Source organism: Canis lupus, chromosome 16 (assembly GCF_048164855.1).
Source record: "Canis lupus baileyi chromosome 16, mCanLup2.hap1, whole genome shotgun sequence".
Classification (NCBI taxonomy): Eukaryota; Metazoa; Chordata; class Mammalia; order Carnivora; family Canidae; genus Canis; species Canis lupus.
The window spans coordinates 20,487,296-20,514,547 of record NC_132853.1 but is presented as its reverse complement, the minus strand read 5'-3'; the positions used below and the strand labels follow the sequence as shown (position 1 = coordinate 20,514,547).

Sequence of the window (27,252 nt, the reverse complement as noted above, 5' to 3'; positions counted from 1 at the left end):
AGTCATTTGGGCCTCTGACTCTTGATTTTTGGCTCAAGTCAGGAAATGGAGTCCTGGGGTCACGCTTGGCGGGGAGTCTGCTTGTCTCCTCCTCTGTCCCTCCCCGTTTGTGTGTGGGCGCGCTCCCTCTTTCTCAAATAAATAAATCTTTAAAAATAAATTCTTGGATCTTTTATCAAACTGGTGCACGTGAGTGGATGGTAGGAGGGCAGATTCATCCTTTTCCATGCGGCTGGCTAATGGCACCATGTTTATTACGTCTCCTAGACGTCTTAGACAATAGCCAGAAGAGCAAAGGGAGTCAAAAGAGAAATGGTAGAAGATCCTGCGGGAGGTAATTGGGCGCGGCCACGAGCCCGTGCGGGGAGACACCCCTCACCCCCCCACCTCCCCACCTCCCAGGCCAGCCCGCCAGCTTCCTGGCCTGCTACTCCGGGAGGCCGGCGGAACGCAGGTGCGCGAGCGCTGGGAGCCGCACGAGCCCGGCCTCGGAGGACTGTACGGCAGCGGGGGAGCGATTTGGCGGGAGCACAGGGCCGCTCGGAGGCCGCCGCCGCGATGCTCCCCTCCTTGCAGGAATCTCTCGACGGGGATGAAAAGGAGCTAGAGAGCAGCGAGGAGGGAGGCTCCGCCGAGGAGCGAAGGCTCGAGCCGCCGCCCAGCAGCCACTATTGTCTCTACAACTACCGCGGAAGCAGGTGCAGCGCCGGGCCGTCCCTGTAGCCCCGCCCCGCCCCGCATCCCGGCCCCGCATCCCGGCCCCGCATCCCACCCTCGGCGCTCGCCAGGGCCTTCTTTTCCCCCTCCCAGCTACCTGGTCTCTGGCCTCAAGCCCTTCTCCCGGGCCAGCGCCCTGGATTCCTCGGCACTCCCACGCCCCTGCCCTCCAGCTGTCCCCCGCGTCCTCTCAACCCCTACCGGTCGCCCCATGCCCTTGTTTGGCACAGCGCCTCGCGCACTCATTAATGTCACTTTCCACCCCCGTCCTTTCCTGTCATTATCGCCCCACTTTCTCCTCTTGGCCCCAAGCATCCACACCTCCACCCCACCCTCTGATTATCCTCCGTTCTCGCTGCCTCCTTTTCCTTGGTCGGGGCAGACATTTCTGGGGCTCTTTTGGCCCTGGAAAGTTTGGTTTTTAGCGGAAATTTCCTTGACTCTTGTTGGTATTTAATTTAGCCTTTCCTCCACCTTTTAGAGGGCCCGGAGAGCGAAGGGGCTCTTTCAGCACCGTTTCATGGGTTTTCCCTATTGTGAAGGTAGGAATGGAGGATCCATGCACTTCTACCTTGCAGCATTTCCAGTTGACTTTCACCCCCCCACCCCCTACCCCCCACCCCGTGCTTGCCGGCGGGGAAGGGGATGGACTCCGCTGCACTTAGAGCCCATGACTGACAGTTATATTGCTTTTGTGATGTGCAGATTGGCACAGCAGCGAGGGGACAGTGATGATGGAAGCCCAGTTGGCACAAATGCAGAAACTCCCTCTGGTGATGATTTCAGGTAAAAACAGCTTGACCATAGCCCCCACCCATGTGCTTTTATCTTCTCTGCACTCATCTGTCCTGTAGATATCAGTGGTTACCCTATTTCCATTCAGCTTTCCCAAGGCAAACCATCAAGCCCACCTATCCCCTGGGAACCTCATCTGGCTTTCCTCACTAGTTCGGTCATTCAAGGCTGGGCAGATCCAAATACTGGTAGTGCCCCTGGTGATTAGCCAGAGGCAATTAATCTTAGTTCCTTGATTGGGAACTGTATTAAATATTAAATGTCTTATGGGTATAAAGAAATCTAAAATCCTCCTTTTCCCCCGCCTCAATGCCCTTTCAGAGCTCCTCTGCTACACACTAGAATGTAAACTCTAGGACAGCAGATTGTTGTCTCTTTGGTTCATTGATGTCTCCTGACCTGGCACCCTTGGTACTAGGGTAGACATGTAATACAAATTTAGTAAATGAATGAATGAACTTTAACACTGGATGCAGAGTAGGGTAAAATACGACAGTATGTTCACTGACTGGATGATGGATGATATAAGGAATGTTTTAATAGCATTATGGTATTGCAATAAGGAAGTTAAGGTCAGTGGATTAGGGGTCCCAGAGGAGTCATAATACTAGAGAGAATGAGCTGGAAAGATAGGACTATTTTAAACTGTTTGATGAAATAGATCATACTTGGTGACATACACACCTAGAAGCCTCACCAACAGGAGTCATAAAAAGCTTTTTCAAATCCTTAAAGAGATTCTGGCTTTTGGTAATATTCTGACTTATGGGGTACAAATGCAGTAGTCCACTGGTAAGGAATGTGTCTTTCATTTGTCAAGCCTCTCCTTGGTGGATACTAATCTGCCATCTGAAGTGGAGCCAGAGCTGCGCAGTTTCATTGCTAAGCGTCTTTCTAAGGGAGCAGTATTTGAAGGGCTGGGTAATGTTGCATCTGTGGAGCTGAGGTAAGTGTAAAATGTGCTGTGTTCTGAATTTTTTATTTCTGAGCTAAATATGAGAAGATGAGAAATTGCAAAAGATCAGCTCTCACTAGACTTGCAAAGTTCATCTTTGTTCTTTGCACTGGGTCTTACACACACACACACATTTGTGGAATGGAATTAATTGAATTAATTGAATGGCAGACTCTGCCACCTAAGTATACTTATTTAGTCTTGTATTTGGAAAATAAGAATTAATTACCCAAACTAAAATTGTATACACTAGTATACAATTGTAAAGCGCTTTCACAAACTTTGATGCCATTCTCTTCTATAACGGGGCAGTAGAGCAGGTTCTCTTACTTCCATTTTCAGATGAGCAAATAAACTGAAATGTTTGTGACAGTAAGGTCACAAAGCTGGTCATATTGATGACATTCAGGCTAAAACATAGGTATCCTCTGTTGAATTCCAGCCATCTTTCCATTACACCCCTTGATTATAGTTTACTTTAGATTATGATTTTGGCATCAAGCCCCCTCAGGAATATGAAGCCACAAACCAAAGATAAAGCCCCAGGATTAACATGGCACATCTGCCTGAAGCTTCAGTGATTCGTGAAGTTTTGGGGGAAAAAGAGAACATGTTTATATTTATGTAAATGTGGATGTACTATGAATGAGAATAAAATTTGCATAAGTTTTTCATATAAGAGAGGACTCAAAGAAATTCCATGTTTGAAATTCCAGGCGCTACTCTCATTAAAGCCTATAATGGTACCTGATAGTTTTCCTCTGCTGTTTCAAGTAAACCAAGAAGTCTAGGACATTCTGACCTAGTTTGCAACCTAACAGTATTGCCAGATCAAGATGACCAGAGTTTGGACAGTCCATAAAACTAGATGTGTGAGTTAGCAAAAGTGTACATTTTATTGTCTTGTCTTTTCTAGGATTCCAGATTACCGAGTCGGTTGTTATTACTGTCTTTTCCAACAAGAAAAAGTGCTTCCTGAAGCAGCAACAGTGGACTCTGAACATAATGCTTCAGAGTACGTGGTCTGTTTTTTAGGAGGATCTGAAAAAGGACTTGAGCTATATCCTTTCTTTGATCTTTGAGGATATCAGGAAGGAAAACATGGGAAGCCGAATGGAGGAGTATTACTACCAACCTAGAAAGAGCTTTTCTACCCCTTACGTATTTACTTCATTTCATACTTTCATACAACCAGTTTGTCTTGGCATGTTTTAATTTACAGTTTGCATTATTTGAGAGATTTTATGTTTCCTATTGAGAAATCAAACGCTGTCTTGATTCATCCTTTATTGCTTCCTTAAGAACATACTTTCAGGCTTGAATTGGACAAGTACATTCAAGGGCTAAAAAATAATATGAGCCATGAGGTAAGATGATCACTTTAGTTGATAAGACTGAGATGATAAATACGTTATACTTATTAAATCATAGATGGACACAAAGACACCCAAATTCTAAAAACGTATAGCTTTGTGGGCTAATAGGAAGGTGCTGGTTAAGGGAAGTAGAGAACATAGTCCTGTAACTGTTGTAAATTTCACAAGACTGTTTCTTATGTTTTGTATCCATGAAAAATTGAATCCATTAAATTCAGGGTATATGGTAACATTGCAAGTGAGGAAGAGGATGCTCTTTTCCTGATTTCTAGGCACATAAGACTTATAGTTTGGACAGAACTAATGCTTATGCAGCCTCTGGTACCAAAGACATGCTCTACAATGGTATGACTGTCCTTGAACTCAACATCAAAGATTTGGGGAAAAATTCCATTTTTTATTAGTCGATCTTTGGTGAATTAAATACATCCATATTGATTAAGTTATCCTTACCTTTAAAAAAAACACACATCCAGCATGTAGTAATTGTTAAAGTCATAACTCTTCTAACTTTACTACCCATTTATTTGGTAACAATTCCTTTTACTTGTCATGTGCTTACAAGATCCTGCAGGAGAGGAAAGGATAGCATAGGAGTAGAATAAGCCAGAGAAATGGGTCTAAGGGGAGCTACTCTCCCAGAGTGGAGCTCTTCCACTAGTCCCCAGTGAGCACCACAGCCTGGAAAGCTTAGATGTCCTCCTGGCAGCATGTCTGACAGCTGGAGCGGGCTAGAGTACTTTGATGAGTTAATATGTGTCCTTCTCTGATCCCATTTGAATCTGAATAAGCTGTCTCACTCCTTCAGCCTCCTTATAAAGGAGGTGCTTTATAAGTTCACACATGATGTTTCAGGCACAGCCAAGTGCTGAGGGATAAGGATTATTAAAAGAATATCTTCTGGGGTGCCTGGCTGGCTCAGTTGGTAGAGCATGCAACTCTTGATCTCGGGGTTATGAGTTTGATCTCCACTTTGAGTGTAGAGACCACTTAAAAAGAAAATCTTTTTTAAAAAAAATCTCCCCAGGACGTCTCTGGGTGGCTCAGTGGTTGAGCATCTGCCTTTGGCTCCGGGCATGATCCTGGCATCCAGATCGAGTCCCACACTGGGTTCCTTGCTGAGAGCCTGCTTCTCCCTGTCTATATCTCTGCCTCTCTCTCTCTCTCTCTTATGAATAAATAAATAAAATCTTTAAAAAAATCTCTAGTAAGTACACAAAGTATACAGTGTGGTAGGGAGAGATGGACATGTAAATGCCCAACTTCTCCCAGCAAAAAAAATAGCATGCAACCCTATTTATTTGGTCTCTTTATTTTATGTATTACATTTCTAAGTGTGTTTTTTAAATTCAGTACAGGATTAATCCCCACTCTGCTCAGGGAAGTTATATTACAATTCCTTTTTTGAGTTGCTGGTGGTAGCTTAAAAAATGGAGGTATCTATCCTCAGTTCTTTTCACTGTCCAATTTAAGTACACTAAGTGAAGGCTTATATTAAAGCAGATGACATTCTTTCTTGATCTAGGAAAGGGGCTTGGAGAATCACATAAAATCCTACCTGAGCAGCTGGTTTGAGGATGTTGTATGCCCAATCCAAAGGGTGGTTCTTCTCTTCCAGGAGAAGCTTACCTTTCTGCTACATGCCGTAAGTATTGCCCAAACAAAAGCATTTCTTTAATTGAGAGTCACTTTGGCAGAGTTTGGATTATTTAAAGACTTATTCACTTTCTCTGAATATTACTCCCCACACCCCTGCCCGATATTCATTCAAACTATGCTTGCAATCAGGACAGACCAAATTCTGTTTTCTGAGACCTAGAAAGTTCCATTACTGAGGTAGAATTGCAAATACTAAATATTCCTAATAGGATAAAACATTATTATTATTATTTTTTTTTGAGTAGGCTCCATGCCCAGCTTGAGTGGAGCTTGAACTCCCAACCCTGACAGATCAAGACCTGAGCTGAAATCAAGTGAGCCAGCCAGACACCCCCTAGGATAAAACATTTAAAAATAATAATTTTGAAGTGATCTGGGAGAGGCATAACTTCTAAAACAATTTGAGAAGGAAAACAAAAATCCAAAGTGATTTTTAACTATATAAAAATGTCCAAATAGGGGTGCCTAGCTGGCTTAATCGGTAAAGCATGCATCTCTTGATCTTGTGATCAAAAGTTCAAGCCCCACATTGTAGGGGAGATTACTTTTTTAAAAATGTCCAGATAAAAAATGAAGAATTCCAGATAATTCTAGAGTATATGGCCAGGCTTTTATTTATATATGTGGTAGGTAAATTCACCTGCAACTGGACAGTCCCATGAGACCAGGGTGGTAATGCCAGGTTTTAGATTGTCAGTGGACAGCTGCTGAACAAGGCTCTGTAGAGCTTCTGGGTGGTGCCCATCAAGAATCGTCCAGTGTGGTGGTTATTGGGGAAGTTATTGATGTTTAGCATCTAGTAGCTGCTCAGTAAGGAAAACTAGAATACATGTATCAATTAGGCTTTATTTTTCTCTCATAGGCTCTAAGTTATACTCCTGTTGAAGTTAAAGAATCAGATGAAAAAACAAAGAGAGACATTAACAGGTAAAGAAGAGTTTTGCAAGGAGGGAACCTTTTCCATAGCAAGTCTGATACTACATTTTTAAAGCCATCACCCAGTGCAGAATGAATTTGCTTTCTTCCTCCTATCCTGCAATACTGTTTGTGAAAAATAACTTGTGTGTTTGGTAGGTTCCTGAGTGTGGCCAGTCTTCAAGGCCTTATTCATGAAGGCACCATGACGTCTTTGTGCATGGCCATGACGGAGGAGCCACATAAATCTGTGGTCATCGATTGCAGTGGCTCCCAGCCTCAGTTCTACAATGCAGGTGAGCCATAACCCCTGAGGCAGCCTCCCTGGCACTGTTGTGAGTCTGTTTTTGCACTGAGAACACATGATGCAAACTTATCTCTCCTGCCTTTTACTGGTACATATTTATCTCAGACTCACCAAAAACAGTATTAATTCTAGAACCACAGATATCCCATCATGCCTAGCAATTCCACTCCTGTGTATATAGAGAAACTCTTACATGTGTATGTAAGGAGATAAGTTCAGAAATATTCATAAAGCCATTGTTTGAAATAGCAAAGAATGGAAGCAAATGTCTATCAACAAGAAAACTGAAAAACTACTATATTCATACAATAGAGTCCCTCCTATATAGCAGCGAAAATGCACGAACTAGAGCTACATGCCTCAGTATAGACCAAAAACGTACTATTTTGAAACAGCCATTAAAAACACAAAGTTTTAACAAATGTAATACTATATAGGCCTTAGAGATTAAAAAAAAAAAAGTATGTAATAGAAGTTGAAAGAAATACATGGGAATGAAAATCTTTTCTGATGGGAAAGGAGAGGGGATATGATCGGGAAGACACACTCAGGGCTTCAACCATTGGTCATTTCTTAGCCAGGTGGTGAATAGACTATTTTTTTAGACTATTATAGAAGTCTTAAATAATTCACTGTAAGTGGGGTGACTAGGTGGTTCAGTCTTGATTTGGGCTCATGATTTTAGGGTCATGAGATCAAGCCCTACATCTGGCTCCTCGCTCAGCAGAGAGTCTGCTTGAGATTCTCTCTCCCCCGCCCCTCCCCCCGCTTGAATGTGCTTGCTCTCTCTCTGTCTCTCCCTCAAATAAATAAATAAGTCTTTTAAAAAATTAACTAATTCACTGTAAATGTTTTTACCAAGAAAGAAAGAAAATCACAATGGATATATCTGGTGTACACCTGAAACTAATATATGTCAATTACACCTCAGTTAAAAATACATAAATAACAAAAAGAAAGAATAAATGTTTTATACTTTGTAGGATTTCAGTTTTATTTATTTAATTTTTCTAAAATATTTCATAGGAAGCAACCGGTTTTGTGAGGACTGGATGCAGGCTTTTTTGAATGGCACTGAAGGAGGTAACCCTTTTCTTTTTCGACAAGTACTGGAGAACTTTAAGCTAAAGGTAATTAATTGGCTATGTGCCAAATGCCACACATATTTTTGTCTGAATTTTAATTAGTACCAGTGACAGAGTAACAAATCTGCTTTACAGCTGTGATGTCTATTAAATACGACGTTCTCAAAACTAGAATTCCCAGAAGGCATTTACTTTATATTTTTCAGGAGCTTCTGCATATATATATCATTGCATTTCCAATTAATTTGTTTGAATGCTTGCCTGTATCTCAGGGACATCAGTCTTCTAATTTGTGACGTATCTTAGTTGGAAAGCACCGAAAAAATGGCTCAGTGCCTAAGGGTTCAAAATTCTGATGGAGAGGAGTGTTATTACTTTATTTAGGAGATTTTAAAAGTATTTTTACTTTGTATAAGAAACTGTGGGGAAGCCTGGGTGGCTCAGCAGTTGAGCTCCTGCCTTTGGCTCAGGTCGTGATCCTGGAGTCCCGGGATCAAGTTCCACGTCGGGCTCCCTGCATGGAGCCTGCTTCTCCCTTTGCCTATGTCTCTGCCTCCCTCTCTGTGTCTCTGATGAATAAATAAATAAAAATATTAATAAAAAAAAGAAATTGTGTTCTCCCAAGGGCAAAGCATATTAGTAATAAGAATGATGCAAATATTCAAAAAAAAAAAAAAAAAAAGGAAACATCTCAGCAACATATGTCAGGCTCTCAGCTGAATAGGAGATATTTTTCAGGCTTCATTATTTTCTCAAGTATATAAACATATATTTAACTGGGTAATCTTTTTCTAGGCCATACAAGACACGAATAATTTGAAGAGATTTATCCGACAGGCAGAAATGAATCATTATGCTCTGTTTAAATGTTACATGTTTCTAAAGAACTGTGGTAGTGGAGATATCCTTTTGAAGATTGTTAAAGTGGAACATGAAGAAATGCCTGAAGCCAAAAACGTGGTGGCTGTCCTAGAAGAATTTATGAAAGAAGTTCTTGCCCAAAGTTTTTGATCACATGTTTTGAGATCATCATATTGTGAAGTTGTACATTCAAGCCTTGGTGTTTGAAACTGCAGTTGTTGTAATTGTCATAGGATTGCTACTTAAGACTATTTCAAATACATTCTAAATTTTTTCATTTTTTACTTTTAAATAACTTACTTAGAACATAAAAATCTGAAGACCATCTTCACTGAGTCCTAGATATGTGTTAGAGTTGTGTAATTTTAGTATACCGCTGGCCCCATAAATTCTAGACTTTAAGGGTTTGATGCTCAAAAATCTTGAAAGGTAATTTTGTGGCTTCTTTGAGGAGTTGGCTGCAGGATTTAGCAATTTTTCCTTCCAGAAAAATTGCAATACTCCTTTCTCAATGTACTATAGCTTCTTATAAAAAATGTCCTAGTCTCACAAATTAGTGCTGTGATACCGTTTCAGAGACAGATCTGTGCATCCTGTGGGTGCTTGGATAGATTTTTTTTTTTGTCTGATTGGTAATGACATGGATGATAAAGCCAGCTTTTAAGTCAATACACAAATCACGAGTGTGTGAGAAATTAAATGAGCTTTAAAAATAGATGCACTAGCTTCAAGACAAAACATCATCTTTGATGGAAGGCTACTGCAGAAGTGGCCTCCATCCCCTTTCTTCATTCATTTGTTCACAGGTATTTGCCAAGAGCCTGTATTTTATTTTCTCTGAAAATGCTGGAATTTTCAGAGTGTTAAAAAAGAAAATACACAAATTCTACAAGCAAACTGTAACATAAAGAATATAAACTGATTCTGCATATTGGAGTTACTCATTGATTTTAGTTTTTTGTATATTTGTTACAAGCCTTATATTGTTTTATTCCAAATCAATTGAATGTGCCCTCAGCTAGAGCCATTTATAATTCCCATGGAAGCCAATTGTAGCTGCACACGTATGATGGCAGTTTGTTCTGCATAGCTCTTTAATAAATCCATTTGATAGTGATTTTTGTTTAGAAGATCAGAAGTCTTCTCACTGCCCTCAGGATGCTCAGAGGAACACAAGCCCGTAAAAATCCTCTCCTAAGCTCATCTAAATTCACGTAAGTGCTGAGTTTTAACTTTTAAAATGACTGACAACGGTCTTCTGCTTTCTCTTCTATAGAAGTCTGGGGACATGACTCACCAAGCCATTTCTTTTCCTCTAATGAGAAATACAATTCAGGATCTTCATAAAGGCTCTCATATGGTTTTAAATTTTAATAACTTGGATTGTAGGCAGTGCAGAAAACAAAATCCAAATAGCATTTTTTAATAGCATTAAATTCAGAATGACTATAGGAAATAAGCAATTCTATGGCACTACTCTTGACTCTTTTTCTAATGTACTTGGTTGCTCATTTAGAAATCAATTTTTTTTAATAGACAACATTAGGACATCAACATTTAGAGTCTTAAAAAATGTATTTTTCCTTTTTTAAATTCACATAGCATTCAACAGTCCATGATATAAATGGCATTTAAAAGTAAATGTAATACCTGCTTCAAGCCATTTATGGATATAGTCAAGATATAGTTATATATTCCTTACGTGTACTTTTATATTTTGTGATGCAGGCTCACTACATTATACAGTTGTGTAGCATACAGTCTTATTTTACAAGTCTGTGTCAAACCATCACTACTGTAGGCAAGGAAAATGGTGACATGGAATCAAGTACCTTGTTGGCCATGAGAAGAAACCCAAAGAACTCATGACCAGAAATATGTACTGTATTCAAATTTTAATAAGCTAATGTATTAACTTTTAAAGTTTTAAAAAGGATTTGTTCAGTGTGGAATACATTTATGTATTACTTGTATGCTCTACACACGGAGGAAATATGTTTGTCATGTACCAAAAATGGCCTCGGCTTAATTGTAATTATATTTGTAATAATAATAATAAATCAACTTAGCTTCTCATCAGTAGAGTCATTTTTATTTAACTAGCTCCATTCTCAAATCTGACATTTTTATTAAGGCACAACAAGCTTATGGGGAAATTATACTTGTTATGCTAAGGAATTTGTTGAATCACATCACCTGCTGGAATACAACTTTCTACACCTTGCTGGAGGCATCAGTCAGGGTGTGAGGGCAATTTCCCTCACAACGTTTTATTCATTGTCCAGGGAAGTTACACCTGTTGAACTCAATGATCCAAGTCACTTCCCTTTACTCTCATTCATTATTAACGATGACACAATGCCTGTCCTTTACCAGAGGTGCACTTATAATACTAGATACTAGGAAAGCCTGCAGGCATTTGGGAAATAAGAGGAGGACCACAGGAGGACCTCTGGGTAATGGAGTCCTATACAAAAATATTTAGTAATGGAGATCCCCCTGGGCGTCGATGAAGTCTTTCTACTTGGACGTCCAAGAGGGCAGCTCCAGTTCTACAACTGTTAAACTTCCTAAATGTGTCACAGACTTCAAATATTTCCGAGTTTGCATAAATGCTAGATTCTGATTTGGGGGTGAAGGGGAGTAGTAATGAATTCATAGCTATGGACTTTATTGCAAAAGTCCTAAGTCTAGGAGGTCTGAGAAAGCAGAGATCCTGTTAAGTGAGCACTGAAAGAATGTCCCAAAGTTCATTACTTTACTACTGCAGTGAGACTGGATCTTTAACACCAACACTTCTACATGTTTAGTGTCCTTAAAGTCCTATATGAACAGCTGAGGATTGAGAGCATGAACTTGGGAACCATAATGTGAATCCATCTATGCCATAAGGTACCCACAAGTCCCTAGACTTCTCTAAGCTTTCCCCTTGTGTAAATATGGGCATATTATACCATTTCATACCAAGTAGATGTGCATTAAGTGAGGATAATCTGTTGAAAATGCCTCATCCTGTGCCCAGCACATACTAAGTAATAAATGGTCTTCACAGTTACCTTATCACCCATAAACATCTCATGAAGTTATCAGAAGAATGAGAATCTAGTAAGTGGGAAAACCAGAAAAATGAAGGGGGAAGTGATAGGAGGCCAAAGGCAAAGCTAGCTGAACAGCTTTTGGCTGTCCAGAGAGCTTGCCTGTAAGCTCTAGTAGAGCCTGAAACTGATGGCAGGAGGGGGAGTGAGGGGGGATGCGCACTGGGGCTCAGACAGGGTCCTGATGTGTCCCCCAGGGAAGTTAGTATCCACATGTGAAAGAGAAGTGAGTTCTTTGGGCCTTTAGACTGAGCTGTACTCTCAAGTTTGTTCTGGGATAACTTCTGCAGCTTTTAAAAATGTTTTTACATGGCCTACAGGAATCTGATGAGATATAACACTATGGGAAACAGCTCCCAGGCTGAATTTAACAACGTGGTTTAATCCCTGGATGAAACTGAATGGTTTATCAATGGCAAAACCACATATGCTGCCAATGGTTTAGAAATGTTTAGAGAAGCTGGAGAAAACAATTCACTTTCTCAGACTTCATCTATTCAAAGCCCATTCGATTGTGAAGCTTCCTAACACTACACTTTACCATGTACGCCCCTCTTGTTTTCCCCTTCTTTTACCCTGAGAACATTCCTATCACTTCCTCAAGATCCGGGTGTTGACTGCCCCTAAAAAGGCATAAAGGGTAGGCTACTGGGGTAAAGAAGGAAGTTCCTAGATGTTTCAAAGAAGAGCATTCCAATAATAGTAGTCAAGCTATTAATCTCTCGTCAGAGTATAGTGTGAGAGTAGAAGGGGAAGACAGGGCATCCACCAGGACAGCTGGCACAAAAATTCTTGACCTGAATCCACAGATGAGTTTTCTTATTTACAGATCACCTTCCCCTAGACATTGTACACAGAATTGTCTGTGCATTTTTAAAGCAAGAGAAGAACATAGCTTTCATCAACCATTCAAAAGAGTTCAGTGATTCTAGAAGGATTAAGAACCACCGAGCTACCAGCACCAGGACCAAGTACCAGGTCCCGGAGCTGTGCTGTACACACATCAGCACCACTGTGGTCCACCGCCTCCCACCTCCCCAATCCAGACAGAGATAAAACAGGCTCCAATAGCCCTTCAGGTCACTTCCTGAATAACGGATGGCTTAAAAAAAACTTTAATGGAATCTGTGTTCAAATAATATGTTACAACAAAAATATACAGAATGTACACAATACAAAAATATTTAGAAACAAACATTGCAGCTTGTGTTTCCTTTTGTTTCCCACTTACTCAAGTCCTTGGAGGGAGGGGGAATTCAGCCTTGGGCACTGTTTTTTAAGGCAGAGGAGTATTGGTGCTTTCCAGCCGGCGCTGGGAGCAACATGAAGGATGCCAGGAAAGGGCTACCCCTGCACCCAGGAATCTGCATTATTTGCAAATGAAACTGGACCCTGGGCGGGAAGGGGAAGATCTGGGTTTGGTGAGCAATGACTCCCCTAATCCTCTGGGCAAGAATGGTCCTCGTAGAAATTGAGAATCCTATTAGCTGGCAAAAACGCCTCATTAGGGAGCTTTTCCTAATTAAAAAAATGAATGATTAATGGTATCATTAAAGCCAAATTTCTCCTTTGAAGATTTGTTTTCCCTTCCCTAGTTTCTGTGATTCCTCTTCCATTTAATGAGTGTGCAAATCTATGGCTGCTGTTGGGGGAATCCCTAGTTTTCAATTTCTGCATCCTACAGATGCAAGGCCAGCCACCCTCCACAGCTCCAAGAGGCACACCGGACCAGTGGCTGTACCAGACCAGGAAGGAGGGATGATGGGGGCATGCTGCTGGCAGGGTACTGGGGGTGAGGGCACACGGACTGGCCAAAGAGAAAGCCAGACGCCAAAAAAGAAAACTTTCTTATCAGACAATCTCTGGGTCTGGTTTTGGAGACCTGGGTTATGTAGGATGACTGTGGACCCCACTGGTGGCCCTGCCTGGAGCTGACAGCTGGGCGAGGGTGGGGAGGTGCGTGTTAAGCAGACCAAAGAACTTTTGGGTTACTTTTGGACACTGCTGACAGGGAATAGCTGGGGCTGGTGACCTGAGGTTAGAGGAGGCTCCCTTGCTGCAGCTCAGACAAGAGGGCAAATGAGATTTTCGCCCCAGGCAGTCCTTCTTGGTAGCAAGCTCCCATCTGCAGCCCTGGGTGCTTCTCTGAGGGCTTTCTAGAGTCTTCTAGCTCACCGTCTTCTCACCCCTGCGAGAGGGAGACTCCTCTTCAGGCCACACTGGATGAAGGCAGGGGTGACCTTCCACTCCAGCAGGGCAGACCTGCCTCCCAGTAAGGCACCAGCTGCCTCTGCTCCTCCAGGGAGAGACAGCACCACTTGGGTTTAGGGGGTTGCAGCCCATGGCCAAGGCCCTCCTCGCCATGCTTACCCAAGTCCTCTCAGCCCCCAAGTCCAACTTGGTCTCCTCTCTGAGGAAGCTGACCCTTCCAGCTACACCCTCCTCTCAGTAAGGCAGAGACGGGCTGGTAGGACACAGACAAAATGCCTCAGGGTGACACCACTCAGCCACCGACCTGGGCCTGAGCCAACTCGGCCTGGCAGTCCTTAGTACTGTGCTGGCATGAGTCCAGCATGACCTCAGGAAATGTGGGGACCAGGACAATCTATTTAGCTTTGGGCAAAGACAGGGAAAGGCTCAGCGTAGTTTGGGGCTGAATGGAGAACTGCCCATTTACCTGTGATCACCAAGGACAGGAAGCCACAGTGCCAAGACCCCTCACTGCCTGGCCCAGTTGACTTCAGATGAAGCCCCTGCCCTCGCCCCTGCAGATCCAGTCCCTCTGCCTCCCAGGCTGGAGTTCTTCATCTTTCTGGGTGGTCAGGGGTTGGGAATTCCAAGAGCAGTATAAAGGGAATCACATAGTTTGTCAAAGGCCATCCTACCCCCACTTTCTCTTCAAGGCCTCATCAGGCCCTGCTCGGGAGTCATTCCTTGAGCTTGGTTGTCCCACTAGTACAACGGGGGTGGGGATGAGCTTGACAATAGCCAAGTTGCCTCCACGCTCTGAGCACCTGAGTCTATGGGCTGCCCTCACTTCTGACCCTCACCCAAATACCCAACAATCCTCCAGAAGCAGCTTTCCTCTAAGCTAGAATTTCTTTTACTGCAGCCTCCTGTTCCCCCCCTACTCAATGGACACACAGCTTCCATATTCCTGCCCTAGCCTCTCTTACACCCCCTAAAGCCTTTCCCTTCTATGGATAACTGAACAGAAGCTCCTCGAGTGTGAAGGTCATTCCAGAGGGAAACAAGAACAGAACTTGGCAAAAGCCAATTGCAGCATCCTGGTGGTCCCTGGGAGGGCCCAAGGTGTCTCTCCACCCCAACCCCCCCACCCTGCACTGGTCAGTGGCTCTCAGAGAGATACCTGGAAAGGATGAGGAAGAGGAAAGAAGGGGCTGGGTTTGCTGAAAGCAAGATCCTCAGGAGTCATGCCCTCCCACCTCTCGGTGCCTTTGCCCCTCTCATGCAGACCCCTGCATACATTCCCACGCCCCCCACAGGCTTCCTCCGCAGCCTCTGACTGCACGCACAGTGTTTTTCCTTCCCTCACATTCCCTCACCTCACATTCTTTCCACACCATCTCCTACCATCACACGGCGTCCTCACCCACCACATAGACACACACACACACACACACACACACACACACACACACACACACATATCCCCATGACCAAAGGAAAGGCAGAGCAGGACACTGTAGGGGAGGGCAACGGAAGAGAAGGAAAGGAAAGGCTCTGAGAACAAGGCAGGGCACGGGATGCTGGGCACCAATGTGAGATTCTGGGGGACAGGAAAGGAGAAGTCCAAAGTTGGTACTGGGCATTCCCTAGGCTGAGCTTAGGATGAAGTGTATTCCCTCCTGCTGGGGTTTCTCTCGCTGGATACCCCCAGGGCAAGAGGGAGGCCTGGAGTTATAGCATCTCCCTCCTCTTCCCGCCTAGGCACTAGAGGCCATGCCCCAGTGCCCACCACCAGGAGGGCACCCTGGGCTCCCCTACACCATGTCCTCTGCCACGCTCTCTTCTACTCCAGATCTCCAAACCCAACAGCTGTAGAGCAAACATTTCCTGGCCTGTAACTGTACTGCTGGGCTGGACAAGGGCCTGCTTGCCATCTCAGGGTGAGGGTGAGGGAAGAGGCCATTGCTCAATCCGTAACAAAGGAGGCATCACCTGAACACACGGAATGAGCCCAGCCCAAGGGGAGCGCTGCTTTCACCGCCCCCCAGGCCTTTGCCCTGGCCGGATGTGCTCAGAACAGTCTAGAAAAACAATGGTAACCACATCCAACTCATCCAGCAGGTGCCTTTCAGAAAAGAAGCTCCATTGTCCAAACCTGAATGCACATATCACAGGGGCCCAGCATCGCGTGCTGTCCTCCCTGCCTCATGGAGCTGGTGCTGAGAACGTCCACGCTTCTTTCTCCTGCTGCTTGTCCCTCCGCTCCCTGACCTCGGTCCCCTGGTGCCTTAAGGAGGTGGTGGCAGCTTTAAGTCCAGCAGGGTGTAGGCGAAGATGTTCCAGAAGACAGCGAACAGCACAAACACTGTGTACATGGCCACAAAAATCCACCACAGCGACTGGTCCTGCAGCCTCTGCTCGTAGTTCCTCAAAACTACCACGCCCAGGGTGATGCCCACAGCCACACCGCCCAGGTGCGCCACGAAGCTCGGGTGAGGGCACGGGGGGTAGGCGGATGGGTGGAAGCGGAGCCACACGGCCCGCCCAAACTCCATGCTCACTGCAAGAGGAGGAGGCAAAGAGAAGTCACAGGAGGACCACTAGGCAGGGGCTGGGGGGAGGCCTTGCACTCCAGCCATCCACCCGGCCATCTACTTACACATCCGTCCGTGAATTCGTTCACTACCCATTAGGTCGAGCACGTTTGTTCTCTGCACTGGAGATACAGGAGTGAGGGACAGACAAACCCTGTTCCCCCAGGGCTTACGGATCTGGCAATCGGCCAGCATTGATTACACATTCCCTCTAATGAGAGAATTCCAGTAAAAAGAAAAAATTCTATGGGGAGTAAAAAACAGGTAATTCTAAATCAATACTGGGTATAAGGAAGGGGATTCTTTAGTTTGGGGAATCAGGCAAGATCTCCTTAGAGATGCAAAATTTGAGCAGAGATGTGACTGTCAAGAGAAGGCCCTGAGAAGAGCATTCCAGGCAGAGTGGATAACTTGTGCACAAACCCAAAGACCCTCGCGGCCCTGCGTTCATGAGTCCAGGAGACTTCGTTTCCCCATCTGTAGAGTACCAGGCTGCACTGCTGGAACGTTAATAACTTCAATAGCTGCTAGCACTTTACAGTTTCTAAAAGTGTTTTCATGTCTTATTTCGAAACCCTTAGGAAACCCTCAGAACCAGTGCTTTTGCGTTTGGAAAGAAGGGATGGGGGAAGAAATGGGCAAAGAAAGAATGGGAATACCCAGCCCCAACAAAGCACTGGCATTCTCTCCTAACAGATGCTAAAATGCCCCCATACCATTCTTTTTTTTTAAGAATGTATTTATTTATTCATGAGAGACACACAGAGAGAAGAAGAAACACAGGCAGAGGGAGAAGCAGGCTCCCTGTAGGGAGCCCAACGTGGGACATGATTCTAGGAACCTGGAATCATGTCCTGAGCCGAAGGCAGACACTCAACCACTGAGCCACCCAGGTGTCCCCCCACCGCCTCATCCCATTCTCCAGTTCATTTTTCTTGCATGAATTTGCTGGGTTGGCCAATCCACTGGGATGTACTCTCTCAAAAGGACAGGTGCTGAGCAACAGCCATTTCACTGCCTACCACCAAAGAATACTGACAGTCATCGTTATTCCCATTTTTCAGATGAGGAATCCAAGGCACATTTGACGATGGATAGAAAGTCCTGCGCAGGGACTTTTGTACTTGTTCAGTTACCACTTAATTATCCAGCATGCCTCTCGCCACCTTCACCACCCAGAGATGCCCGCACCTCCATTCCCCTGGGGATTGTCAGGTCGTCTGGCCCAGGCCCTGCAAGTCTAAGAATGACCGATAGATGGCGGAAGAGGAGCAGCCGGGGACCAACACTGAATCCTTCCTTGAGCCCTCCCTGAGCCCCAGGGGCGTCTTCCTGCCTTTGCTTAACAAGCCCTGGGTACCTTAAAGGAGGTCTGAAAGACTTTGGTCTCCTGCTCCAAAACAGCATTTTTAAGTTTTATGATGTTTTGAGTTGGGTTTTTTGAAACATCAGGACTCAGCCTTCTCCTCCCTTCCTTGCACACAAACAGACTCAGTCTGAGCAGACAGGGAAGCTATGCTCACCCCACCCCCACTCCACGGTGCCCCACTGTCCCCCACTGCCCTGATTCAAAGAGTCTGTGGGCCTTAGGGCAAGGAATGTGGAAGTGGACAGAAGTGCAGTCCACATAGGTAGGCCCATGTCTATTCTGACTCTTCTTCCCCACGTAGCAGGCAGTTCCAGGCAGACAGCCCAGGGTGCTCCTGCCCCAGGCTGCCTACAGTGTGGGCATTAGAAACAACAGAGGCCGGCTCTCAATTCTGCCCCCATCACCTCTGGGGATGGCTGGATGGCTGTGGGCAGGGGCCATGAGCTCCAGTGGCTACCTGTAAATAAAGCCTTAGAAAAAATAGACTCTTCGGGTCACCTGGGTGGCTCAGTGATTGGCTGCATTCAGCTCAGGTCGTGATCCAGGCCTGGGTCCTGGGATCGAATCCCTCATCAGGCTCCCTGCAGGGAACCGGCTTCTCCCCCTGCCTGTGTCTCTGCCTCTCTCTCTCTGTACCTCTCATGAGTAAATAAATAAAATCCTTAAAAAAAAAATAGCCTCTTCACAGCCATGTTCTGAGGGCTGAATGAGAGACCATGTGTCCCCTCTTCTCTCTGCCTCCATCACTTCCGTTCAGATTCTTACCTCTTTCCGCCTCAGAATGAGCCTCTCATAACACCCCTACTTTGTCACACACTATTGACATGTTTCCCTTTTTATTTTGACCACAAATGCCTCAAGGGCAGGGATTTGCCATCTTTCTACCCTCCAGGCCTGATGCAAGCAAGGCTCTATTCCACCCAGTTTGCCCTGTCAGTACTTACTACAGATCAAGGCCACAGCCATTCGCAGCAGCTTGAATTGACACTTCATGCCTGACCAGTTCTAGGGAAAAAGGAGAAAGTTTCATTAGTTCCAGATCTGACCACTCCTCTACAGATGTACCTCACTTAAGAAAATCTAACATTAAAAAAAGTTATCTCAGGGGTGCCTGGTGGCTCACTTAGTTAAGGCATCTGACTCTTGGCTTTAGAGCTCAGTTCATATTCATAATCTCAACGGTCTTGAGTTCAAGGCGCTAGTCCAGGCTCAGGGCTCAGAGGGGGTCTACTTAAAGATTCTCTCCCTTGGCCCCTCTCCAACTTGCACTTGTGCTCTTTCTCTTGTGCTCTCAAATTAAATAAATAAATAAATCTTTTAAAAAATAATCATCTCCATTAAGTCTTGAATGAGGCAGCTGTGGTTTGGTTGTAGATCACACCAGCATGAGATTTCAGGCAATGGTAAATTTATTACTGTCATGAAAGCACTTGAGCTGTACTATAGGAGAAAAAGAATACAGATCTAGGGAGATGAGGTCCCTGTCCTCTCTACATGGGCAGATAACACCCAAGAGCTGTATCAACTGCTGGGGTCCCACGGTTGCAGAAGGGATGCAGGACAGCAAGCCAAGCAAAGTCAAAGCAGAATGGTCAGGATGATAAAAGAAACCAAAATCCCACATATGAGAAATGGATGGAGAGAAGAGCCCGGGGTCAAGTTCACTGTTGTCAAGTATCAAATGAGTCACTGTAAGGACAGGCATATTCAGTATAACCTGTAAGCGGAAGACTCAATGGATGAAAACTTCAGGGATTTTTTTTAAAGCTCCGGACCTTTCTATTTCTAATAAGTAGAGCTGTCCAAACATGAAATGTGCCATCATGGGGGATCGCGAGTCTCCCATCACTGAGAGGTTCAAACAGGGGCTTGACATCACTTGGAGGGGATGCTCTACAGAATCAGGCGTTGGAAAAGAGGGGGGAGCCAGATGGCCTTCAAACAAATCCCTTTTTCCCCTGAGAATCTCAGAACACTCTGAACCTCCACAGCAGATAAACAGAGTATAATTATTCACCTTACAAAAGGATTTTTCACTTTACAAAAGACTTCGCCACAGGGTTCCTTTGAGGGGCTCTCCTGCAGCACATTCAAAGCACCATTCCATTTATCCAGATACACGCATGCACAGAAACGAGTCTGGAATCTGCCTGGAACACATCAGCCCTAGGGAAGGAGGCCACTGCGTACAGCCAGGGGCTCCTGTCCCCTCCCACCCAACCCACTCGGTCTTTGCTGCCTGGCCCAGGCCCAGCTGAGGGCGGCACATCTCGTACTTCTTTGATGTTGAGAGAACACATGTGTTAAATGTTACCGGGGCCCTGAGCCCTGGCACATACAGTAACATTTATGGAAGCTTCAGTGGAGCAAGCAAGAGAAGACACAGGGCAACTGCCAAAAAGTTGGTGAAATCTTGCAGAAGACATTCAGCATCCTGCCCGTCGCCTCCTATTCCCCCCTTACTCGTCACTGACCGGCAAGCCCTCTTCATCAAAGGTGAGGTGAGCAACACACAGCCCCTCTGCAGGTGGGGAAGTCTCAGCTTTGCTTGCTGATGTGTTCTCTGCTAAGAAGCAGATGACAGGCAATGTTTGTCACCTGCTGGTGGCTGTCCACAGCGAAGGCCCGCTGGAAGACAGGGAACAAAACAGGAATTGGTGCTTTCCACTGGACCTGGTAACCCAGTCTAACCCAGCTTGGCCAACTGATGGTGGGCAGCCCCCCTGCTCCTCTGGAATGAAACCCTAGGATGGGCAGGTACTTGGGAGGCACCTGACAGACCATCTCCTCTCAAAGGGAGACACCCACTACCAAGCGGCTGACAAAATGGCCCTCCCACCTTTGTGACACTCCTGGAGCAGCCCTGGGAAGGGGCTCTAACCACTAAAAAATTCTTCCTGCTCTTGTCCAGCCAGGCTTTGTCTCCTTGCGATGTCCACGCATGGATCCTATTTCTCCCCTATTAGGGGAGTGACACCCATGTCCATAGCAGCATTATTCACAACCACCAAAAAAAATAGAAGCAAACCAGTGTCCATAGATGGATGAATGGAGATACAAGGGAATGTTAAAAGGAAGGAAATTCTGACATAATGAATGAACCGTGAAGACATTATGCTAAGTGAAATAAGCCAGTCTCTAAAGGACAAATATTGTCTGTATGAGTCCACTTCTATGAGCCACCTAGAGTGGTGGAACCCATAGAGACAGCAAATACAATGGTGCTTGCCAGAGGCTAGGAGAGGCAGTTGTTTAATAGATAAATAGTTTCACTTCTGCAGGATGAGGAGTTCTAGATATAGATGGTAGTGATGATTGCCCAACATTGAGAATATACTTGACAAGGGACGCCTGGGTGGCTCAGCGGTTGGGAGTCTGCCTTCAGCTCAGGGCATGATCCTGGGGTCCTGGGATTGAGTCCCACATCCAGCTCCCTGCATGGAGCCTGCTTCTCCCTCCGCCTGCGTCTGTGCCTCTCTCTGTGTGTCTCTCATGAATAACAAATAAAATCTTTAAAAAAGAGAGAGAGAGAGAGAGAGAGAGAATACTTGACACTAAACTGCATAATAAAAATGGTAAATTTTATGCTATGTATATTTCACTCCCCCCAAAAAAGTGATACAGAACACTTCCAATATTCCCTTTCCTCAAAAAAACCCTCTGAATGAGTAGCTTACTTAAAAAGACAGCATCTCTTTCACTGTGTTCTGAGTGATACTATCAGGCCAAGTCAGTCTAGAATATATTGGCCGCGCTGTCCTTCAGCTGAGCTCCATGTTCCCTTTAGGCCCTATCTGGGGCCTGTCTTCAAAAGCACCATCCATAGTTTTGGTCTGGCAAGGCCACTGGTGAGGTGGCTGAGAACTCCTTTCTGGCTAGTGTCTTCATTTGTAAATCTGGGGTAACAAGAGTGCCTATCTCAATTACCTACCTCGCTGGATTGTGAAGGGAAAATGAATTCAAATGCGTAAAGCGCTAAGAACATTGCCTGGCATGTGGTAAGCATCTAGGAAATGTTTGATATTATCAGTCAGGCCTGAGACAAAGGCAGTGGGTTTGGCCTGCACAGCATCTTTAAAACTCCTGAATGACCTTGAACTACTAGCCGGGCAGTCTCTCCAGGCCAGCTCCCTTAATAATCGCTGCCTGGCCCCTGAAGGCACTGGAGTTGGCCAGGTAGATCCAGTCACATCTCCACCCTAAACTTTAGGGAAGAAGAAACTGAGAGTCCACAAGGGGGGCTGGCTCAAGGTCATAGTAAATTAACGTTGAGAGCAATAGGGCCCTCAGGTCTAGGGGTCTGTCTCTTCCTGCTGGCGGCTCCAAGTGCCCCCAAAGCTAAGTGAACGTGGTCAATGCCTCCCAGTAGCTGAAGGGTTAAACTACAGTCACCCCATCCCACACCAGCTGCTTCATTTTCCCCGACCCATTATTCCCTCCAATAAAATGAACCGCAGTGAAACAACAGGAGAAATGAAAAAAGAATCTCCCCACAGCTAGCACTGCTGCTATAAATGTGGAAGCGCCTGTGGCCCCAGGGAACACACATCTTTTGCAGCATCTCCGAGGGGTGAGAAAGAACCCACCCTCAGCAAACAAGGCAGTGACCGGTCTCCTCAGCAGTTTGGCAGCTTGTTCACCCAACCATTTAAGAGCTCAAAGCTGAAATCCAGGCTGGATCTCGATGGCTTTATGTATCCTGGTCAAAACGACTTCAAGAAAACCCAGCACAAGGGAAGGAAAAGCATGACACAGATAAATTAGGGAGCCATTATTTGTCCTACGAAAGGACTTTTATTAATAAAATGAGCCTTACAACAAAGAGACCTCTGGTGTCTTCTAGATAACAATCTTTCTTTGTGCTTTGACAATATGGTCCTGTTGCAAAAACTGAGATCTCAAACACTTTAGGGAAATATCTATTGTATGGAGCAAAGTGTAAGTAAATATTTTGTATATTTAATAATGGAACTCTGGCCTGTGGGCCCCAGCAAAAAGCAATTAATAAATTATTCAATTATGTATATCTTAATACTTCTGGCATTTTTTTTTAAAGATTTTATTTATTCATTCATGAGAGGCAGAGAGAGAGAGAGGCAGAGGGAGAGGCAGGTTCCACACAGGGAGCCCGATGTGGGACTCGATCCCGGAACTCCAGGATCACACCCTGAGCCGAAGGCAGGTGCTAAACCTGCTGAGCCACCCAGGGATCCCCATACTTCTGCCATTTAAACTAACAAGTCTTGATTGCAGGTCTTCTATGCCATCAGTTTTTTTGTTGCAAATTTTTTTAAAAGATTTTATTTATTTATTCATGAGAGACACAGAGAGGCAGAGACACACGCAGAGGGAGAAGCAGGTTCCATGCAGGGAGCCCGACGTGGGTCTCGATCCCGGGACTGCGGGATCACGCCGAGTCGAAAGCAGATGCTCAACCACTGAGCCACTCAGGCATCCCTGTTGCAATATTTTCTGAATTTAATCCCTTGATGAAAACTGCAAGTTTTTTGGAACTCAGTTTGATTTTTTATTTTTGCCTTTTTTCCTTAAGATTTTAGTTTTAAGTAATCTCTACACAACGTGGGCCTTGAACTCACAAACCAGAGATCAGGGGTGGCATGTTCCACCAACCAAGCCAGCCAGCCAGGCACCCATGGAACTGAGTGTTTTTGTGAAAAATAAGACATGTTTTCATTTCAGGCAGAATCTTTCACTTAAACAGACAACCTGAAAACAGAAGTGTTCAACACTTTTCTATTTTGTATCCAAAGTAAAAAGAACATATTTCCTAATTGTTCTCTGTAGATAACAGACAAAAATGGGTATAAATAAAAAAAAAATTACATGTATTCAAGGATACAAACACACACACATACACACGCACACTCATGTGCATACACATAAACACACATACACACATGGAATTTCACAGCTGTGTGGTGATTTGCCACATGGAAAGCATTTTCCCATCCATCCTTTTTTTAATATTTTATTTATTTATTCATGAGGGACAGAGAGAGAGAGAGGCTGAGACACAGGCAGAGGGAGAAGCAGGCCCCTCGCAGGGAACCTATGCAGGACTCCATCCTGGGACTCCAGGATCAAGCCCTGGGCCAAAGGCAGATGCTCAACCGCTGAGCCACCCAGGAGTCCCTCCATCCATCCTTTTCATGTCTTTCTCACAAGTACCTTGTGAAGAACGGGTTACAGATGAGGGAGCAGAGAAGTGAGAAGTAAAGGAGCTCATGGCTCTTAAGATGGTGACACCAGGACTCAAATCCACATTTTCTGACTGTTATGGTTCTTTCTTCTGTCTGTTCTGACAAGGCGCTTTATTGTGCGCATGTGTGCACACATGCACACACATATACACACATAGACCAAATCTTCATTTGGGGATTTAAAATACTAGTATATATATAAAAAAAAATACTAGTATATCTGGGGCACCTGGGTGGCTCAGTCAGCTAAGCATCTGCCTTCGGCTCAGGTCAAGATCCCAGGGTCCTGGGATCAAACCCCACATCCAGCTCTCTGCTCAGCGGGGAGTCTGCTTCTCCCTCTGCTCATGCTATCTTTCTCTCTGTCTCAAATGAATAAATAAAAATTTTTAAAAAATAAAATACTAGCATATCTATTAGATGGAACCACATGACACTGCCAATTGAGTGCTTCTGGCCCATAGAAATGGCCATCTTATAGCATTGGTCCTAACTCGACTCTGAAGTGCTGGGCACTAAGCTAATTTGGGTAAAGGTGGCCTCTTGTTGAAAGGAAATCAACTTTTCTGATAAGAAAATGAGATGTTTTGTTTTGTTTTGTTTTGTTTTTTTCCACCATCAAATAAGCACCACACAACTTCTAGGGAAAGGCAACCCTATGTCATGCTCTGGAGACTATAAAGTTCCCAGTTGGCCAGGGAAAGCTGTGTTCTTCTAGAAGGACAATGGGCTCTTGGACAGGACTGCTCATCTCCACCACCACAGGTCATGGGCTACTTGCCAGAAAGAAGTGCGAACTGGAACAAGACTGCTTTCATACCTCCCTCCTCAACTGCCATGTCCCACCCTGTCATTCTGGGGGTGCTCTGTCCTCACCATGGGAACTTCTGGGGCCTCGGGGCCATTGCCCATGCTGTGGGGAAGGGGGTGGGAACAGGGCATCTCTATGAACTCCAGTTTGTTTCTTCTTACCCTGTTCTCCCCTCATCCCCTCACACACATACACATCTTGAGGGGGAAGGAGGGTTTGTTAGCATTTCCCAGTCCCCTACAGAAAGGAACTGGGGCAGGGGGAGGGGGAGCAGCGGAGGTGGAATTCAGAGAAAAAGCTGTGTCTGGGGAAAGCTGTGGCACTGATACAGAATGACCCATTTAAAAGGGCTACATGAGGCAGCACTGCGCTGCAGACAGGCTGTGTGTGTGTGTGTGTGTGTGTACGCACGTGTGTAAGCACATGTGCTCACACACTCGCACATCCACACAAAGCCTTTCCACACCTGCTGGGTCTCTCCAAGTGCTCATGTGAAATTGCCAAAATTCAGACAAGTAGCAAGTGTTGATAGTGTCTGTCTGTCCATCCCCCTCTCCCGTCTCCCTACCCCGCACCCACCTTCCTTTCTTTCCCTCTGTCCCTCTCCTGTACGCTCACTTATACTCTCTTTTCTCTCTCTCTCTCTCTCTCTCTCTCAATGCACAAAGGGGACTTCGGTGAAAAGGAAAACGATGGTGCGTTGAGCAGGCAGGTGACGGTGGCAATAATAAAGAAGAAATGGGAGAATTTAGGAACTCCAGACTGTTGTAACAGAGCATTCACACATCTGCCACGTGGGTGAAGACAGTGAGGGAGGAGGAAGGTGAGAACAGGAGGACCGGGTGGGGAGCTACGCCTTTTCTAGAAAGACACACTTCATTCATTCCCTCCTTCCTTCATTCAAAATTTAGTCGGCAGGTGGTGGGGGGGGGGCACCGGGCTGGCTCAGTCAGCAGAGCTGTGACTTGATCTCGAGGTTGGGAGTTCGAGCCTCAGGTTGGGTGTAAAGATTCCTTAAAATAAAAAAATGTAGTCGGCACCACCTACCATTTGTCCAGTCCTCTGCCGGGTACTGGGGATGAGTCAGACCTGGACCCTGCCTAGAGGGCCCCTCCTTCTAACTGCCTCTAAAACAAGGACTTTGGCCTCTTCTGAGACTATCAAACTAATGACAATTTCTTGCCTTGGAGACTCTGTCTCCATTCTGAGTCCACCCTGGCCTCTTCTGGGAGGAGTAGGGAGTTAACATTTATGTTGAATGGTTATCTTCACTTTATCTCATTTATCACATATCATCCTGTTTCACAGATGTAGAAACTGAGGCACAAAAAAAAAAAAAAAAAAGAAACTGAGGCACAGCATAGTTAAGTAACTTGCCCAAGATCCTCCTTTAGGAAGTACGTAGCTAGGACTCAGATCTCGGCTGACGAGCTCCAAAGCCTATGCTCTTAACCATTACCCTAGAATGCCTTTCATGAAAAGGCAAAGAGCACAGGAAAGGAACAGCAGTGTCTTGCCACTATGAGAGGTTGGTGTAAGGGAATGACACTTGAATCATTGTCAGGAGCTATGGGTTCAAGTTCCAATTTTGCCACTGGTGATCAAGGATTGTAAATTTTTTTAAAGGTTTTTTTAAGCAGGCTCCATGCCCAGCATGGAATCCAATGTGGAACTTGAATTCATGACCTCAAGATCAAGACTTGAGCTGAAATCAAGTGTTGGATGTTTAGGGGCGTCAGGGTGGCTCAGTTGGTTAAGCATCTGCCTTCAGCTCAGGTCATGATCTCAGGGTCCTGGGATTCAGCCCCGGGATTGAGCCCCACATCGTCGAGCTCCCTACTCAGTGGGAGTCTGCTTCTCTCTCCCCTTCTCCTTCTGCCCCTTGCCCCCACTTGTGCTCTCTCGCTCAAATTAATAAATAAAATCTTTACAAAAAAAAAAAAAAGAGAGAGTTGGATGCTTAACCAACTAAGCCACCCAGGTATCCCTGTCTCCTTTTTTTTTTTTTTAAGTAAGCTCTAGGCCCAAAGTGGGGCTTGAACTCATGTCACCAAGATCAAGTGTTGCATACTCTGCTGAATGAGCCAGCCAAGAGCCTCTATTGTAACATTTTTTAAAGTCTAGTGGGAAAGGGGTAGAATTAGGGAAATGGGTAATTTCATAGTCAAGAAGAAAAAAAAAACATAAATTGTATATGGAAGGGCCCCATCTGAAATAAGCCTGCAGAAAGCAGAGAGCATCTGCAAACTCTAATATTAGCCAGGTCTGCCTGGCATTTATGTGCCTGAGCTGGGGAGTAGAT

General features: G+C 45.0%; 2 protein-coding genes across 7 annotated transcripts in view; one reads left to right on the top strand and one right to left on the bottom strand.

The window, feature by feature from the left end:
* The first annotated feature begins 447 nt into the window (after positions 1–447).
* C16H17orf75 (chromosome 16 C17orf75 homolog) lies at positions 448–10,746 on the top strand. Its single transcript, XM_072779458.1, has 10 exons — positions 448–698; positions 1,423–1,503; positions 2,333–2,458; positions 3,384–3,527; positions 3,777–3,834; positions 5,369–5,488; positions 6,365–6,429; positions 6,577–6,713; positions 7,751–7,854; positions 8,605–10,746. The coding sequence occupies exons 1-10, from the start codon at positions 559–561 to the stop codon at positions 8,818–8,820; spliced, it is 1,191 nt and encodes a 396-aa protein (XP_072635559.1). The 5' UTR covers positions 448–558; the 3' UTR covers positions 8,821–10,746.
* Positions 10,747–12,864: 2,118 nt separating this feature from the next.
* The window catches only part of RHBDL3 (rhomboid like 3), a 46,778-nt gene continuing 32,390 nt past the window's right edge, over positions 12,865–27,252 (bottom strand). For 5 of the 6 annotated variants that reach the window (XM_072779446.1, XM_072779447.1, XM_072779445.1 and 2 more), the window contains 2 exons: positions 18,863–18,923; positions 12,865–16,515 (listed from right to left, as the gene is read on the bottom strand). In XM_072779446.1, the coding sequence (XP_072635547.1) occupies positions 16,244–16,515; positions 18,863–18,923 (333 nt within the window). In that variant the 3' untranslated portion in view covers positions 12,865–16,243. Of the gene's footprint in view, positions 16,516–18,862; positions 18,924–20,392; positions 20,547–27,252 lie in introns of those variants that run through there. The other variant, XR_012008626.1, reaches the window with a different exon arrangement.

Excerpts from the sequence above, each read along its gene's own strand:
- C16H17orf75 (XM_072779458.1), top strand. The coding sequence starts at position 559 with ATGCTCCCCTCCTTGCAGGAATCTCTCGACGGGGATGAAAAGGAGCTA. Across the intron at positions 3,835-5,368 it reads AAAATAATATGAGCCATGAG|GAAAGGGGCTTGGAGAATCA; the intron begins GTAAGATGATCA and ends TTCTTGATCTAG. Across the intron at positions 6,714-7,750 it reads GCCTCAGTTCTACAATGCAG|GAAGCAACCGGTTTTGTGAG; the intron begins GTGAGCCATAAC and ends AATATTTCATAG.